A 20,135-nucleotide genomic window follows, 5' to 3' on the forward strand; every position below is an offset into this window, starting at 1 on the left:
TTCAAATCGGTTCATAATCTGATATAGCTGCCATATAAACCGATCTTGGGTCTTGACTTCTTGAGCCTCTAGAGTGCGCAATTCTTACCCGATTGGAATGAAATTTCACACGACGTGTTTTGTTATGATATCCAAAAATTGTGCCAAGTATGGTTCCAATCGGTCCATAACCTGATATAGCTGCCATATAAACCGATCTTGGGTCTTGACTTCTTGAGCCTCTAGAGTGCGCAATTCTTACCCGATTGGAATGAAATTTCACACGACGTGTTTTGTTATGATATCCAACAACTGTGCCAAGTATGGTTCCAATCGGTCTATAACCTGATATAGCTGCTATATAAACCGATCTTGGGTCTTGACTTCTTGAGCCTCTAGAGTGCGCAATTATTACCCGAAGTGAATGCATTTTTGCACGAAGTGTTTTGTTATGATATCCAACAACTGTGCCAAGTGTGGTTCAAATCGGTTCATAACCTGATATAGCTGCCATATAAACCGATCTGGGGTCTTGACTTCTTGAGCCTCTAGAGGGCGCAATTCCTATCCGATTTGGTTGAAAATTTTCATGAAGTATTTTATTCTTACTTTCAACAACTGTGTCAAATACATAGCCCGGTCTATAGCCCGATACAGCTCCCATATAAATCGATCTCTCTATTTTACTTCTTGAGCCCCCAAAGGGCGCAATTCTTATTCGAATTGGCTGAAATTTTATACCGGACCATATCTTGATATCGCTCTAATAGCAGAGCAAATCTTTTCTTATATCCTTTTTTGCCTAAGAAGAGATGCGGGGAGAAGAACTCGACAAATGCGATCTATGGTGGAGGGTATGTAAGATTCGGCCCGGCCGAACTTAGCACGCTTTTACTTGTTTTTCTATAGCATTTTCTTAATTTTTATACCCACCACCGAAGGATGGGGGTATATTCATTTTGTCATTCCGTTTGCAACACATCGAAATATCCATTTCCGACCCTATAAAGTATATATATTCTTGATCAGCGTAAAAATCTAAGACGATCTAGACATGTCCGTCCGTCTGTCCGTCTGTCTGTTGAAATCACGCTACAGTCTTTAAAAATTGAGATATTGAGCTGAAATTTTGCACAGATTCTTTTTTTCTCCATAAACAGGTTAAGTTCGAAGATGGGCTATATCGGACTATATCTTGATATAGCCCCCATATAGACCGATCGGCCGATTTAGGGTCTTAGGCCCATAGAAGCCACATTTATTATCCGATTTTGCTGAAATTTGGGACAGTAAGTTGTGTTAGGCCCTTCGATATCCTACATCAATTTGGCTCAGATCGGCCCAGATTTGCATATAGCTGCCATATAGACCGATCCTCCGATTTAGGGTCTACGGCCCATAAAAGCCACATTTGTTGTCCGATTTTGTTGAAATTTTGGACAGTGAGTTGTGTTAGGCCCTTCGACATCTTCCGTCAACTTGGTTCAGATCGGTCCAGATTTGGATATAGCTGCCATATAGACCGATCCTCAGATTTAGGGTCTTAGGCCCATAAAAGCCACATTTATTATCCGATATTGCTGAAATTCGGGACAGTGAGTTGTCTTAGGCCCTTCGACATCTTCCGTCAATATGGCTCAGATCGGTTCAGATTTGGATATAGCTGCCATATATACCGATCCGCCGATTTAGGGTCTTAGGCCCATAAAAGCCACATTTATTATCCGATTTTGCTGAAATTCGGGACAGTGAGTTGTCTTAGGCCCTTCGACATCTTCCGTCAATATGGCTCAGATCGGTTCAGATTTGGATATAGCTGCCATATAGACCGATCCTCCGATTTAGGATCTTAGGCCCATAAGAGCCACATTTATTATCCGATTTTGCTAAAATTTGGGACAGTGAGTTGTGTTAGGCCCTTCGACATCCTTCGTGAATTTGGCTCAGATCGGTAAAGATTTGGATATAGCTGCCATATAGACCGATCCTCCGATTTATGGTCTTAGGCCCATTAAAGCCACATTTATTATCCGATTTCGCTGAAATTTGGGGCAGTGTGTTGTTCTGCAATATGGTACAGATCAGTCCAGATTTGGATATAGCAGCTATATAAAACGATCTCTCGGTTTTAGGTTTTGATGCCATAAAAGGCGCAGTTATTGCCCGATTTCGCTGATATTTGGGACAGTGCGTTGTGTTAGACTCTTTGACATGTTTCTGCAACTTAACTCAAATCGGTGCAGATTGGGATATAGCTGCCATGTAGACCGATATTTCGATTTAAGGTCTTGGCCCCATAAAAGGCGCATTTATAATCCGATTTCATTGAAATTTGACACAGTGACTTATATTAAGCTTTTCGACATCTGTGCCGTATATGGTTCAGATTTGTTATACACAATTGAACAATGACTTGTAGTTTTTACTATTTAGTCCAAATCGGAACATATTTCTATATAACTGCTATGGGACAATTTTCACCGGGTTTTGATGGAAGGTGGTTTACATATATACCCGAGGTGTTGGGTATCCAAAGTTCGGCCCGGTCGAAATTAACGCCTTTTTACTTGTTATTACATAGAACGTTTGTTAAAAGTTTACTTACATTAAAAATGTTCAATCTTTTTTGTAAAACTTGGAGGAAATGTTTGCTTTTCTTTCAACACTTTGCCCTGTCTATTGAAGTTTTAAAGCATTAAGTAAACGACCTACCTTTTACCAACTACCCTTAAATTCTATTGCTTTTGGTAAACTCATCTCCCTATCGATGAGGCTTCAAAAGCTTGTCTTGATTACTGCATAGTGCTTATATCTCCACACGCCTACCTTTGATCCTTTGGTGATACAGCGAAAGATAATATAAGCATCCCCCCATTATGTGACAATCATTACAGGCGATGGCTGGGTTCCATTGCACCCTCAGAAGTCAGCCAGCAATGTCAGTCATACCAACATGCTGGCATTTTCTCAACTATATTTGAAGTTGTGGAAGAGGCCCTTTTTATTCTGTTACAGTTGTTGTACGTCTTGTTGTTGTTGTTGATATTCTTTTCATGCTAAGCCCTGGTTTTCTCTAAGGCTTGCATATCTACTCAACGTTAAGTAAGATGGAAGGAAGTAAGCGCATCACTAGATGTCTGGCTGTGCGAAGTGTCTGGAGTATCCTTAGAATGTGACGTGGCATTTTGCGAATATGTGCTACGCGTGTGTGTGTATTTCCAACTTCTTGCCACAAGCTCTTGTGGTTGTCATGGGAAGGTGCGCCTAGCGTTTCTAAATGTGTGATATTCCCACTCATACATTCTCTGAGTCTGGGATGATGAGGATATCAGTCTGTCTTATTGTCTGTTACCATGGCAAATAGTTGTGTCCCTTATCTTGGCAAAGAAGCTTAGCTGACACATATTGGTTTTCCTGCATATTTCACCCACAATTTATTTTTATTACAAACCCAGTGACCTTTTTTCGAGGGGATCCTTTCCCCCCCCCCCCCCCCATTGTATTTCAACCAAAGCTAAAATATTTTATGAACCAAATATGGCTATAGAATTTTGAGTCTTTAGATGGATAATAAGCGCCCCAAATGTTTAGCATTTTATATTTATGTTTATATTTTTTAATAGATAAATATTATCGGCATTACCCAATCAAAGATTTAAAGTGAACCCCAATAAAAATCGAAATCATAAACCAAGTAGTGGGGGATAGAGAGTTTATTGAGGTTGAGCCCAAACAGCGGCACAAACAAATAATCATCATTATCACAAAATGATATTATAGGCGAGAAAATTATGATAAAAAAATAGGTTTCAAAGCTACCTATTTTCCTTATATATATACCCTCTGACTTGCAAACACCAATACACACACACACACACACACACACACACATACACACAGTTATTGATATTTCTCGCACAAAGCTATTGGGGTCATATATATTATGAATAGAATTTAACTGAAAGCCATAAAATTATTCTTTAAAGGCTATTTTTTCTGTCTATCTTTATATATAACAAGTAAAAGCGTGCTAAGTTCGGCCGGGCCGAATCTTATATACCCTCCACCATGGATCGCATTTGTCGAGTTCTTTTCCCGGCATCTCTTCTTAGGCAAAAAAGGATATAAGAAAAGATTTGCTCTGCTATTAAAGCGATATCAAGATATGGTCCGGTTTGGACCACAATTAAATTATATGTTGGAGAACTGTGTAAAATGTCAGCCAATTCGAATAAGAATTGCGCCCTTTAAGGGCTCAAGAAGCAAAATAGAGAGATCGATTTATATGGGAGCAATATCGGGCTATAGGCCGATTCAAACCATAATAAACACGTATGTTGATGGTCATGAGAGGATCCGTCGTACAAAATTTCAGACAAATCGGATAATAATTGCGACCTTTAGAGGCTCATGAAGTCAAGTTCCCAGATCTGTTTATATGACAGCTATATCAGGTTATTAACCGATTTGAACCATAGTTGGCACAAATGTTAAAGGTATCATAACAAAATACGTCGTGCCAAAATTCATTCAAATTGGATAAGAATTGCGCCCTCTAGAGGCTCAAGAAGTCAAGACCCAAGATCGGTTTATATGACAGCTATATAAGGTTATAGACCGATTTGAACTATACTTAACACAGTTGTTGGATATAATAACAAAACACGTCGTGCGAAATTCCATTCCAATCGGATAAGAATTGCGCACTCTAGAGGCTCAAGAAGTCAAGACCCAAAATCGGTTTATATGGCAGCTATATCAGGTTATAAACCGATTTGAACCATAATTGGCACAGTTGTTGGATATCATAACAAAACACGTCGTGCGAAATTCCATTCCAATCGGATAAGAATTGCGCACTCTAGAGGCTCAAGAAGTCAAGACCCAAAATCGGTTTATATGGCAGCTATATCAGGTTATAAACCGATTTGAACCATAGTTGGCACAGTTGTTGGATATCATAACAAAATACTTTGTGCAAAATTTCATTCCAATCGGATAAGAATTGCGCACTCTAAAGGCTCAAGAAGTCAAGACCCAAAATCGGTTTATATGGCAGCTATATCAGGTTATAAACCGATTTGAACCATAATTGGCACAGTTGTTGGATATCATAACAAAATACTTTGTGCAAAATTTCATTCCAATCGGATAAGAATTGCGCACTCTAGAGGCTCAAGAAGTCAAGACCCCAGATCGGTTTATATGGCAGCTATATCAGGTTATGAACCGATTTAAACCATACTTAGCAAAGTTGTTGGATATCATAACAAAACACGTCGTGCAAAATTTCATCCTAATTGGATAAGAATTGCGCACTCTAGAGGCTCAAGAAATTAAGACCCAAGATCGGTTAAATATGGCAGCTATATAAGGTTATGAACCGATTTGAACCATACTTAGCAAAGTTGTTGGATATCATAACAAAACATGTCGTGCAAAATTTCATCCTAATTGGATAAGAATTGCGCACTCTAAAGGCTCAAGAAGTCAAGACCCAAGATCGGTTTATATGGCAGCTATATCAAAACATGGACCGATATGGCCCATTTACAATACCAACCGACCTACACTAATAAGAAGTATTTGTGCAAAATTTCAAGCGGCTAGCTTTACTCCTTCAAGCGGCTAGCTTTACTCCTTCCTTCGACAAACAGACGGACGGACGGACATGGCTAGATCGACATAAAATGTGACGACGATCAAGAATATATATACTTTATGGGGTCTCAGACGAATATTTCGAGTAGTTACAATCAGAATGACGAAATTAGTATACCCCCCATCTTATGGTGGAGGGTATAAAAACGGCTGAACCGATTTTCTTCAAATATTTACAGATGGTGCATTATGGACCCGTGGTGAAAATAGGGTACTTCATTTTTTGATATGTGAAGGGAAGGACCCTTCACCTTTACCCTAATTTTGGAAAAAAACAATATGGGAATCAAATTTAAGGTATTTGGGAGTAGAAAGGAATCTGATATCCAATTGTGGGACTAAGTGTTTGGTGCCCGAAAAACCCATCAAATCGGACATATTTACCGACCATGGTAATATGGATCTTAAATGAAAGGTCTTTGGAAGTACAGTATGAAATTGACTTTCATTTTTGGGACCAAGTTTCTAGGGGTCAAAATTTTACTGACCATTATGGGGTTTAAACAAGAGAGAGAGAGAGAGAGAGAGAGAGTAGAAAAATCCTGAGGAAAATTGGAATTCATTTTCAACTGAAATGGGGTAGAAATTTTTAAATTTAGAGTACTCCTTTCCATTTTTATTAATTAATTTGTGTTTGTTTGTTTTTTTGTATGTTTATTGGTTTGTTTGTGGGTTTGTAAGTTTCTTTGTTCCGTATAGACTCAAAAACGACTGAACCAGTGAACGGCTGAAGCAATATGCTATATAATTTTTTGATATCTCAAGTGGGGCGGACCCTCCCTCTTACCCCAAAAGTACCACACAAAAATTAAAGCAGACCGATCGGGGCAATATGGGACTCAAATTAAAGGTATTGGGGAGTAGAATACAAATTTGATATCAAACTTTGGGTCCAAGAACCTAGGGGGCTGCCCCGATCCCAAGACCCCGATAATGACAACATGGGACTCGAATGAAAGGTATTCCGGAGTAGATTACGAATATGGTCAGAAAGGAGGAATAGGCCAAATAATTTGTTGATATTGGAAGGGGCGGAACCTCCCCCGCTATCCCAAAAACACCACCCAAAATCAAGGTTGGACCGATTGGGACAATATGGGTATCAAATGAAAGGTATTGGAGAGTAGAATACGAATATGGTATTGAAAGTTGGGTCCAAAGAACCCAGGGGCCATTCCAAAACCCAAATGTTCCCCTACCAAACATATTGGACATACATATCAATACGGTACTCAAATAAAAGGTATTCAGAAGAAGATTACGAATATGACATAAACGAGTAAAAAGACGTTAAGTTCGGCCGGGCCGAACTTTGGATACCCACCACCTCAGGTATATACGTAAACCAACTTTCGTCAAAATCCTGTGAAAAATGCATACCTTATGCCCCATAGCAGCTCCATAGATATCATCCGATTTAGACCAAATGCTTATAAGTACAAGTCATTGTTCAACCGAGAGATCGGTCTATATGGCAGCTATATCCAAATCTGGACCGATCTGAGCCAAATTGAAGACAAATATCGAAGGGCCCAACACAAGTCATTGTCCCAAATTTCGGCGACATCGGACAATAAATGCGCACTCTAGAGGCCCAAGAAGTCAAGACCCAAGATCGGTTTATATGGCAGCTATATCAAAACATGGACCGATATGGCCCATTTACAATACCAACCGACCTACACTAATAAGAAGTAGCTGTGCAAAATTTCAAGCGGCTAGCTTTACTCCTTCGGAAGTTAGCGTGCTTTCGACAGACGGACAGACGGACGGACGGGCGGACGGACGGACAGACGGACGAACATGGCTAGATCCACAAAAAATTACTTTATGGGGTCTCAGACGAATATTTCGAGTAGTTACAATCAGAATGACGAAATTAGTATACCCCCCATCTTATGGTGGAGGGTATAAAAAGAATCTGTGCAAAGTTTGAGCTGAATATCTCCCATCCTTCGGTGGGGATATATGTGAGGCCAAGTGTTTGGGGGGCCGCTCTTTATGACAACACCCCCAAAGGGGACAAATTTACGACCATAGCAATATGGAGCTCATATGAAAGGTCTTTGGGAGTAAAGCACGAATTTGATATCAATTTTTCGGGAAAAGTGTCTATGGGGCTACCCCACCCCCATAACAGCACCCATATAGGATGCATTTGCTGAACATTTCAATATGGGACTCAAATTAAAGATATTTTAGAGTAGAATACGAATCTGATAAATATTTTCAGGGCCAACTCACTGAGTGGCCGCCCCGCCCCCAAAACACCCCCCCAAACCGGTCATGTTTGCCGACTATGGAAATAGGGGGCTTAAATGAAAGGTATTTGGGAGTAGACCATGAATCTGATATCAAAATTCGGGACCAACTGCCTCAGGGACGTCCCACCCCCATAACAGCGTTTTGGTGGACCACCCCACTCCCCAAAACACCCCTCAATCGGGCATATTTACCGACCACGTCAATGTGGGGCTTAAATGAAGGGTATAGGGGAGATTATAGTTGGGTAGGGGTATTAAATAGTTGGCTCCGTCCAAATGTCGCCTTTCTTTACTTGGTTTCTTTGGCCTTGGTTTTTTTATGCATAAAATATTCACGACTTACTTATTAACTTATGTTGAATGGCAAAGGCAGCACTTATTTCGCACAAATCCACTCGACTTGCCTTAAATAGCTAATTATCCATAAAACTTCAAAATGGGTATTTAGCGCACATTTGTTAAATTTTAGTTTTTCGCAATTTTTCTGACATTTTCAAATTTTGTTTGCCTTTCAAACATACACTCAAGGCCCAGACAGACATTGAGAAGGGTAAACTCACCAATGCATTGATGAAGTTTTTAATAGGGAAATGAGATCGTTTGTAGGACCAACAAAGGCGTAAACATAACCAACACTATACCGTTCTGAGAGCCGTGCATGTTAATTTCCATATCTGCCAAAGGCGATAACGAGACAGGGAGTAAGAAGAGAGAGCTAGCAAAACATTAGTATGATTCTTGCACTTTGTTAACTACTTTAAAATAGAAACAACAAAAAAGTCACTAACTGACGAATTTTTCTAAAAAATTAGAAATTTTTTTTATCAAAAAAAAATTTTTTTTATCAAAAATTTAAATTTTTGTTTACAAAAAAAAACCTTGTCCATCAAATGTTGAATAGTTAAATTTCGTAAAATTGTTGACAAAATTTTCTTCACAAAAATAAATGTTTTGAGAATATTTTTTTCAGACTCAGATGAAAATGTTGGCGTAGTGTTTTTTTAGACTTCCATAAAGCGTAAGAAGTTCGATCCGAAGCGGCTCAAAACCTAACATAGGATCCATTAAATCAATCTCCCAACAATTTTTTAGCCTCTAGAGGGCGTACTTATAATAATGCAATACATTTTTTTTTTTAAATCCAATAGATTAGATTTTTCCATTTTTGTCTTTAGTATAGCGTGAAGCTTTTGGATTTCTCATCCTACTGTTTCACCTATGATTTTTAGTAACAATTCCCATATCATTCACTTTGCCCGCCTTTACCCCCTCTCATAATTGCAGGTGGATGGCGAAGAGACAATTGCATTGCAGTTAAGCTTTCTACGTTTGCCGTGTGCCACACAATACATCAAAATCCGTGATGGACCATCATTGTCATCCACTTTGCTGATAGAAATGCAGGGTGGCACCAGCAGCAACACAAATGGAGGCAATGGCGCCAGCAATGCAATGGATTTACCAATTTTTGTTGAATCCAGCGGTGCTCAGCTATTGTTGGAATTTTATGCTGGCGAAGAGGGTGGCGGCAGTATAGCAAACAATACGGAAATTCATACGGGTCTGATATGTACTGGAGGATTTTTGGCTAATATCGAACAAATTGGTAAGATATTTTTGGCGAGGACTAAAGTATGGAGGGATGATAATCAACAGTTTCATTTAATTCAGGCAAAAATTCCTCTTCCGCCACACGTCCTCTAATAGCAGCCACCGGACTAACGGTAAAGAGTAGAGCTTACCTATTGAAACCCAAATCGAAATCGAAATTTACTTTGGTACATCTGAGTGCCATAGTATTTGCCACCATTATCATACTAATCAGTGCTTTATTGGGTGAGTAAATTTGTGTGTTAAAATATACTTCGCATTTGTTCAAAGGCGTTTGTTTTTTTTCTTTCCAGGTGCCCAATATGTGGTACGCTATCGCAAATATCATTTGGCCATTGCTAGGCGTCGTGATGAGGGATCTCGTCTTCATACCCCTTGTGCTTCTATGACTTCCTTGCAATGTCCTCCCTCGAGGGCCATGTCTACCACTACCTTGATATCGGAGGTCATCTATATGGTTAAAATGCGTCCCAAACATCAGTTGAGACACTCCATACTACGCGAGAGTGTAGATGCTGAAAATTTGGCCCGAGAAACTGAAATGAATGAGTCCATCATTAAGGAGCCCATTCGGAAGTGGTGAGTTTGGTCTGAAGAATTATCTCAGAACACGACTTTGGGAAGAAACCAAAAAGGCTAAATATACAATTTTCGATAAGATAGGGTCCGGTTTGGACCACAATTAAATTATATGTTGGAGACCTGTGTAAAATGTCAGCCTATTCGAATAAGAATTGCGCGCTTTGGGGGCTCAAGAAGTAAAATAGAGAGATCGATTAATATGGGAGCTGTATGGGGCTATAGACCGATTCAGATCATAATAAACACGTATGTTGATGGTCATGAGAGAATCCGTCGTACAAAATTTCAGGCAAATCGGATGATAATTGCGACCTCTAGAGGCTCAAGAAGTCAAGATCCCAGATCGGTTCATATGTCAGCTATATCAGGTTATAAACCGATTTAAACCTCATTTGACACAGTTGTTGAAAGTTAAAATAGAATACGTCTTGCAAAATTTCAGCCAAATCGGATAAGAATTGCATCCTCTAGAAGCTCAAGAAGTCAAGTCTCCAGATCTGTTTATATGACAGCTATATCAGGTTATGAACTGATTTAAACCATACTAGGCACAGTTGTTGGATATCACAACAAAACACGTCGTGCAAAATTTCATTCCAATCGGATAAGAATTGCGCACTCTAGAGGCTCAAGAAGTCAAGACCCAAGATCGGTTTATATGGCAGCTATATCAGCTTATGAACCGATTTGAACTATACTTGGCACACTAATTGGACATCATAACAAAACACGTCGTGCGAAATTTTATTCCAATCGGATAAGAATTGCGACCTCTAGAGGCTCAAGAAGTCAAGACCCAAGATCGGTTTATATGGCAGCTACATCAGGTTATAAACCGATTTGTACCATACTCGGCACAGTTGTTGGATATCATAACAAAATACGTCGTGCAAAATTTCATTCCAATCGGATAAGAATTGCGCGCTCTAGAGGCTTAAAAATTCATGACCCAAGATCGGTTTATATGGCAGCTATATCAGGTTATGGACCGATTTAAACCATACTACACACACTTGTTGGATATCATAAGAAAACACGTCGTGCAAAATTTCATTCCAATTGGATAAGAATTGCGCACTCTAGAGGCTCAAGAAGTCAAGACCCAAGATCGGTTTATATGGCAGCTATATCATGTTACGAACCGATTTGTACCATACTTGGCACAGTTGTAGGATGTCGTAAGAAAACACGTCGTGCAAAATTTCATTCCAATTGGATAAGAATTGCGCACTCTAGAGGCTCAAGAAGTCAAGACCCAAGATCGGTTTATATGGCAGCTATATCAGGTTATAAACCGATTTAAACCATACTTGGCACAGTTGTTGGATATAATAACAAAACACGTCGTGCAAAATTTCATTTTAATCGGATAAGAATTGCGCACTCTAGAGGCTCAAGAAGTCAAGTCCCAAGATCGGTTTATATGGCAGCTATATCAAAACATGGACCGATATGGCCCATTTACAATACCAACCGACCTACACTAATAAGAAGTATTTGTTCAAAATTTCAAGCGGCTAGCTTTACTCCTTCGGAAGTTAGCGTGCTTTCGACAGACAGACGGACGGACGGACATGGCTAGATCGACATAAAATTTCACTACGATCAAGAATATATATACTTTATGGGGTCTCAGACGAATATTTCGGGTAGTTACAATCAGAATGACGAAATTAGTATACCCCCCCATCTTATGGTGGAGGGTATAATAAAGCTTTTATTCGCTTCAAACCCTTTATCGGGAGATCGGTCTGTATGGCAGCTATATCTAAATGTAGTCCGATCCGAACCATATTCCGATCCGAACCATATTTGGGACGGATGTGGGGAGAACTAAGACTACCCACTGATTCAAATTTCATCGATATCGGGTAATAAATAAAGTTTTTATGGCCTCAGACCCTTTATCTAAAGATCATTCAATATGGTAGCTAAAGGGTGATTTTTTTGAGGTTAGGATTTTCATGCATTAGTATTTGACAGATCACGTGGGATTTCAGACATGGTGTCAAAGTGAAAGATGCTCAGTATGCTTTGACATTTCATCATGAATAGACTTACTAACGAGCAACGCTTGCAAATCATTGAATTTTATTACCAAAATCAGTGTTCGGTTCGAAATGTGTTCAAATTTTGACAAATTTTGTTCAGCGATGAGGCTCATTTCTGGTTGAATGGCTACGTAAATAAGCAAAATTGCCGCATTTGGAGTGAAGAGCAACCAGAAGCCGTTCAAGAACTGCCCATGCATCCCGAAAAATGCACTGTTTGGTGTGGTTTGTACGCTGGTGGAATCATTGGACCGTATTTTTTCAAAGATGCTGTTGGACGCAACGTTACGGTGAATGAACACATTTCGAACCGAACACTGATTTTGGTAATAAAATTCAATGATTTGCAAGCGTTGCTCGTTAGTAAGTCTATTCATGATGAAATGTCAAAGCATACTGAGCATCTTTCTCTTTGACACCATGTCTGAAATCCCACGTGATCTGTCAAATACTAATGCATGAAAATCCTAACCTCAAAAAAATCACCCTTTATTTCGGTGGCTTACAAACGGAATGACGAAGAAGGGGGTATACCCCCATCGTGTGGTGGAGGTTATACACATTTTTCATAAAAACAATGTATAATCCTGTGCCTATGTCCAGCTTTCGCAAGGGAATGATTCAACAACCTCACTTTTTGAAGAAACCACTTTTTGAAGAAACCAAAAAGGCTAAACGATTTTGGGAACCTTGATTATCATATGGTCTGAACTTAGGTACTTTGGCCTTAAGAGCAAAATCTGAACACATCTTTATTTTTGCCAATAGGTTCAGGTGACCTAAGCCTTTAGGATTGCACTATGTTTCAGATTTCTGCACTGGTTTTCATTACATTTATTGTAAATTTTTTTTTAATTTTCTATAACTTTTCTCTTCCTTTACATAGTGTCGAAGAATTTGGCAGCAATGGATCTATAGTCACCCTGCGCAATGAAATACCTACCACAAAAAGCATTAGTAGAACACCGTCCATCGAAGAGGGCATAACAAATGGTTCGATTGAAGATTCCAATGGCGAAGATGATGATCCTCGCAATGCCACCTTAAAGCGTAAGGACAGTGGCAAGGATTCGGAGAGCATTATATCATCAGGAATGTCTTCGATCTGCAATAGTCCGCCCATGAATACAAAACGTAGTAGCAAATATTCAGAACGCTATGATGAAGCTACACTGAAGATGACCAACTCCTATATGGAGGAGAAGACAGATTGTGAGTCGCTGAAGTCACTGATAATGCACCAGCAAAGAGGAAATCCCAGATGCAGTAGTGTGAATTTAACGAATGTAAGTGAGAAAAAATTGAAAGGATCTTTGTAAACTTTTTCCTTTGTTTTTTTTTAACAGGGCTGCTACTCGCCTGCGGCCAGCATTATCAGCTCTGCCACCATACGCAGCACCAATGCCAAGGAGAGTAAAGAGAAACAAAATCTCAAAAAGCTGTTGGCCCGGCCAGGCTCCGAATTTTCGTTGGGCACCCAGGAAGACTTTGAATTGGACTACTATGATTACAATGTGACCAATGCAGGGGCAGCTCCTGGCTCCTATTTGGGCATGGATCCTGCCTATTTGATATGGATACCCCCCTTTGATGACATACCTGATTCGCCAGAAAGAGATGACGACAAAACCCCAGAGCCCATGAACGATGAGGGTCAACCACTATATGGAGAAATCAAAATGCCCAAATATGGTCATTTTCTAAGCCCTCATAGTCACACCAACTCCAGCAACAATACCACCACCAATACTAGCCCTACTTCAGATGAAGTGTCGCCCCTGAATAGCAATCTCCATTCAAAGGCTACCACACCCTCAGAGAGCGATTTCAAAAATTGTCTCATACGCAAAGCCATATCATCGCATTCGCAGAATTCCACCAAACAATCAACGCCATATCTAACGCGTAAAAGACGCAAACAACAAAGGCAGCAATCCAAATCTGCGGCTTCTTTGGGCAATGCCACCAAGGAAGAGACCATACCGCTGCAAGAGTTAAACGTCACCAAATCTGACAGGAATTTGTTGCTGCATGCAGCTACCACCTGCCCTCAAGAAACTGATGGAATTTTGGAGACCGATTCCATGAATGGCTCCTACATAGAAAAGGAAACCTCTGTGGTGAAGTCTCCAAGTGATTTGGAAAGATATTCCGCCCTGGATGACATACAATTTGCTGATGAGAGTGAAAGTGATCATGATGCTTCGATGAGGCCAAATAATAGTGAGCGTAAATTGTCAGCAAAAGAGATTTTAGCGGAAGAGTGCAAATTGGTAAGAGAGTTGAAAAAGGTTAGCAACACTCTCATACATCAGAGTCAAACTAAGACCATGAGAAGGACACAGGTTTAGGGAAAATAAAGGAGAAAATTAAGTGAGAATAGCAAGTGAAGGATGTTAAGGGAATTCAAAGGCAGAACCAGCAGTTAAGGCATTGTAACTTAATTGCCGCTATAGGTAATTTATGATCTACTGTCAGATCATTCTTGAGTGCTCTTATCTCTTCTATTGGGGGTTTAAAATTAAAAAAAAAAATACTGAAATATCATATTCATACTCAACCCCCAAATACTTTTCATTTGAGTCCCATATTGTGCCGATCGGTCCACTTTTGATTTTGGGCCCTACTTTTGGAGTGGTCTTGGACCTGGGGCGGCTCCCTAGGTACTTGAATCCAATTTTTGACACCATATTCGTATTCTACTAACGAAAACCTTTTATATGAGTCCCATAATGTCCTGATCGGTCCACATTGATTTTTATACCCACCACCGAAGGATGGGGGTATATTCATTTTGTCATTCCGTTTATATTCTTGATCAGCGTAAAAATCTAAGACGATCTAGCCATGTCCGTCCGTCTGTCTATTGAAATCACGCTACAGTCTTTAAAAATAGAGATATTGAGCTGAAATTTTGCACAGATTCTTTTTTTTGTCCATAAGCAGGTTAAGTTCGAAGATGGGCTATATCGGACTATATCTTGATATAGCCCCCATATAGACCGATCCGCCGATTTAAGGTCTTACAACCATAAAAGCCACATTTTTTATCCGCTTTCGCTGAAATTTGGAACAGTGAGTTGTGTTAGGCCCTTCGACATCCTTCGTCAATTTGGCTCAGATCGGTCCAGATTTGGATATAGCTGCCATATAGATCGATCCTCCGATTTATGGTGTTAGGCCCATAAAAGGCACATTTATTGTCCGATTTTGCTGAAATTTGAGACAGTGAGTTGTGTTGGGCACTTCGACATATTTCTTCAATTTGGTTCAGATCGGTCTAGATTTGGATATAGCTGTCATGTAGACCGATTTATTGATTTGTGGTTTTGGGTCCATAAAATGCTCATTTATTGTCCGATGCCGTCGAAATTTGAGACAGTGAGTTAAGTTAAGCCTCTTGACATACTTCTGCAATATCGCACAGATCGGTTCAGATTTAGATATAGCTGCCATATAGACCGATATCTAGGTTTTAGGTTTTGGGGCCATAAAAGACGCATTTATTGTCCGAGAAATTTGAGAAAGTGAGTTTGGTTATGCTCTTCGACATCCTTCCTTAATTTTGCCCAGATCGGTCCAGATTTGAATATAGCTGCCATATAGACCGATCTTTCGATTTAAGGTTTTGGGCCCATAAAATAGCCATTTATTGTCCGATTTCGCCGAAGTTTGGGACAGTGAGTTGTGTAAGGCCCATCAACATTCATCGTTAATTTGGCCCAGATCGGCTCAGATTTGGATATAGCTGCCATATAGACCGATCTTTCGATTTAAGGTTTTGGGCCCATAAAATTCTCATTTATTATCCGATGTCGTGTAGTCCGATGCCATGTAGACCGATATCTCGATTTAAAGTCTTAGCCCCATAAAAGGCCCATTTATAATCCGATTTCACTGAAATTTGACACAGTGACTTATGTTAGGCTTTTCGACATCCGTGTCGTATATAGTTCTGATCGGTTTATTTTTACATATAGCTAATGTATTTATTAGTATTTGGTCCAAATCGGAACATATTTGGGTATAACTGATATGGGACATAAGGTATGAAATTTTCACCGAATTTTAATGAAAGATGGTTTACATATATACCCGAGGTGGTGGGTATCCAAAGTTCGGCCCGGCCGAACTTAACGCCTTTTTACTTGTTGACAGTGCTTTTGGGGCGGTTTTGGGCTTAGAACGGCTTCCTAGGTACTTGGAACCAATTTAATATATCGTATTCATACTCCACTCTTATATCCCATTTGAGTCCCATATTGTACCGATCTCGGCCCGATAATGCTACGTTGGAGATAAGTACACATAATTTGGAAATTTCAGTGGAAAATGTATTTGGGGCTGCTTGACCCAATGATGCTTGAATCCAAGTTTTTATACCATACTAGCTGAGCCGAGTCCGCTCCGCTGCGCCTTCTTTTACTTTATATTCCTTTGAACATTTATTTTCGAAATTACAGAGCTTTTAGTGAAATACCATGCAAAGAAAATAGTATATCGCTTGACTAACAGTTTAACAATGTAAATGCCTTTATCTGAATCCCATCTTTATTCATCTACGAATTTAAGTTTGGATGTAAGATGTACTCCATTCTTAAAATACTTTACTTCAGCCCGATACTCTCATGATGTCTGATTTAGGGGTGTTTTCGGGGGTGAGGTGGTTCCCCAGACACTTGGCCCTGAAAAAATATCAGCATTGTGCTCTTCTCTCAAATACCATTTATTTAAACCCCATATTGCCATCGGTTTAAGGCGAGTTTACACGATGAGGCTTGAGGACACATGGCCCCAAAACTGGTTATCAAATTCGTTTTCTATTCACAAATACCTTTCATTTGAGGCACATATTGGCATGGTCGAAATTTTTTTTCTTTTGGGGGGTGTTTTGGGGGAAGGGATGATGCCCTAAATACAAACATCACCAGCTTGGGGGTGTTGTTTGGTGGATAGGCGGCTACTCAGTGAATTGGCCTTGAAAATATATATCGGCTTCGTGTTCTACTCTAAAAACCCTCTTATTTGAGCCTCATATTGCAATAGTCAACAAAAACTTCCTATATGGGTGGTATTGTGGGTGTGGAGTGGCCCCATAGACACTTTTCCCGAATATTGATAACAGATTCGTTCTTTACTCCCAATGACCTTTCATTTGAGCCCCATATTGCTATGGTCGTAAATTTGTCCCCTTTGAGGGATGTTGGAAGAGGCGGCCCCCAAACACGTGGTCCCATGTTTAGATATCAGATTCGTATTCTACACTCAAATACCTTTTATTTAAGCCCCATATTGCCATGATCAGTAAATAAGTCCTGTTTGGGGGGTGTTTGGGGAAGGAATGGACCCCCAGAAATGTGGTCCCACATTTGGATATTAGATTCATTGTCTACTCCCAAATACCTTTCATATTGGACCCATATTGCCCTGGTCGGTAAATATGCCCGATTTAGGTGTGTTTTGGGGGTTGGGGTGGATCCCCTAACACTTGATCCGAAAATTGGATATCAGATCTGTTTTTTTATCCTGAATACCTTGCATTTGAGTCGCATATTGTCGTGATTGGTATAAATATATGTCTGGTAGGTTTTAGAGTGGGGCGGCCCTTCTGGGTACCCCATCCGAAATTTGGATACCAAAATTTTATTTTTAGCGTACTATGTGAGACCACACAAAATGTCGGTTAAATCGCACAACCCATCTCCGAGATCTGGCGTTTCTGAAAATAAGGGTAAAGGGGAGCGTCCGCCCCTCTTCAGATATCAAAAAGTGTAATATCGTATTTTCACCACGGGATCGTTATGCACCATCTGTGAAAATTTCAAGAAAATCGGTCCAGCCATTTCTGAGTCTATAAGGAACACACAAACAAACAAACAAACAAACCTACAAACAAACACAAATTGATTTGTATACCCTTAACCATAGGATGGGGGCATACTAATTTCGTCATTCTGTTTGTAAATACTCAAATATTCGTCTGAGACCCCATAAAGTACATATATTCTTGATCGACGCGACATTTTTTGTCAATCTAGCCATATCCGTCCGTCTGTCCGTCCGTCCGTCTGTCCGTCCGTCTGTCCGTCCGTCTGTCCGTCTGTCTGTCGAAAGCACGCTTACTTCCGAAGGAGTACAGCTAGCCACTTGAAATTTTGCACAAATACTTCTTATTAGTGTAGGTCGGTTGGTATTGTAAATGGGCCATATCGGTCCATGTTTTGATATAGCTGTCATATAAACCGATCTAGGGTCTTGACTTCTTGAGCCTCTATAGAGCGCAATTCTTATCCGATTTGAATGAATTTTTGCACGAAGTATTTTGTTGTGCTATCCAACAAATGTGCCATGGATGGTTCAAATCGGTTCGTAACCTGATATAGCTGTCATATAAACCGATCTGGGGTCTTGACTTCTTGAGCCTCTAGAGTGCGCAATTCTTATCCGATTTGAATGAATTTTTGCACATAATATTTTGTTATGATACCCAACAACTGTGCCAAATATGGTTCAAATAGGTTTATAACCTGATATAGCTGTCATATAAACAGATCTAGGGACTTGACTTCTTGAGGTTCTAGAGGGCGCAATTCTTATCCGATTTGAATGAATTTTGGCACGACGTGTTTTGTTATGATATCCAACAACTGTGCCAAGTATGGCTCAAATCGGTCCATAACCTGATATAGCTGTCATATAAACGGTTCCAGGGACTTAACTTCTTGAGCTTCTAGAGGGCGCAATTCCTATCCGATTTGGCTGAAATTTTGCATGACATATTTTATTTTTACTTTCAACAACTGTGTCAAATAAGGTTCAAATCGGTTCATAACCTGATATAGCTGTCATATAAACCCATCTGGGATCTTGACTTCTTGAGCCTCTAGGTCGCAATTATTATCCGCTTTGCCTGAAATTTGGTACGACGGATACTCTCATGACCATCAACATACGTGTTTATTATAAACCATATAAATCGATCTATCTATTTTACTTCTTGAACCCCCAAAGGTCGCAATTCTTATTCGAATTGGCTGACATTTTACACAGGTCTCCAACATATAATTTAATTGTGGTACAAACCGGATCATATCTTGATATCGATTTAATAGCAGAGCATATCTTTTGTTATATACTTTTTTGCCTAAGAAGAGATGCCGGGAAAAGAACTCGACAAATGCGATCCATGGTGGAGGGTATATAAGATTCGGCCTGGCCGATTTTAGCACGCTTTTATTTGTTATATATAAGCTTCGTATTCTACTCTCCAATATCTTTCATTTGATACCCACAATGTACTTGTCAGTCCACTTTTGATTTTGGATGGCGTTTTTGGGCTAACGGGGGAGGGTCCGCTCCCTTCCAATATCAAACAATTATATAGCCTATCGAATTATAAATGAGCCTTTTGGGAGGCCAAGAACTTAAATCGAGATATCGTTCTTTATGGCAGCTAAATATATCCAAATCTGGACTGATCTGGGCGAAATTCAAGAGCGATGTCGGGTGGTCAAACACAACTCACTGTCCTAAATTTTGGCGACATCGTACAATAAGTGTGTATTTTATGGGCCCAAGACCTTGAATGGTTAGATCGGTCTATATGGCAGCTATATCCAAATATGGACCGATCGGTGTCAAATTAAAGCAGTATGTCGACCGGCCCAACGCAACTCACTGTCCTAAATTTCAGCAAAATCGCATAATAAATGTGGCTTTTATGTACCTAAGACCCTAAATCGGCTATATGGGGGCTACATCAATATAATGTCTGATATAGCCCATCTTGGAACTTAACCTGGTTATGCACAAAAAAAGAATCTGTGCAAAGTTTCAGCTCAATGTCTCTATTTTTAAAGACGTTAGCATGATTTCAACAGACAGACACACAGACGGTTAGACAGACAGAAGGACGGACATGGCTAGATCGTCTTAGATTTTTACGACGTTCAAAAATGTATACCCTTTATAGGGTCGGAATATGTAT

General features: G+C 39.8%; 1 protein-coding gene across 1 annotated transcript in view; it reads left to right on the forward strand.

Moving 5' to 3' along the window:
* LOC106095253 (uncharacterized) overlaps positions 1-14,666 on the forward strand; it is a 75,467-nt gene extending 60,801 nt beyond the window's left edge. The window contains exons 5-9 of the mRNA XM_059360410.1: positions 9,189-9,510; positions 9,576-9,740; positions 9,809-10,094; positions 13,035-13,434; positions 13,495-14,666. Of these exons, the coding sequence (XP_059216393.1) occupies positions 9,189-9,510; positions 9,576-9,740; positions 9,809-10,094; positions 13,035-13,434; positions 13,495-14,499 (2,178 nt within the window). The 3' untranslated portion in view covers positions 14,500-14,666. The remainder of the gene's footprint in view (positions 1-9,188; positions 9,511-9,575; positions 9,741-9,808; positions 10,095-13,034; positions 13,435-13,494) is intronic.
* Positions 14,667-20,135: the final 5,469 nt, after the last annotated feature.

Source organism: Stomoxys calcitrans, chromosome 1 (assembly GCF_963082655.1).
Source record: "Stomoxys calcitrans chromosome 1, idStoCalc2.1, whole genome shotgun sequence".
Classification (NCBI taxonomy): domain Eukaryota; kingdom Metazoa; phylum Arthropoda; class Insecta; order Diptera; family Muscidae; genus Stomoxys; species Stomoxys calcitrans.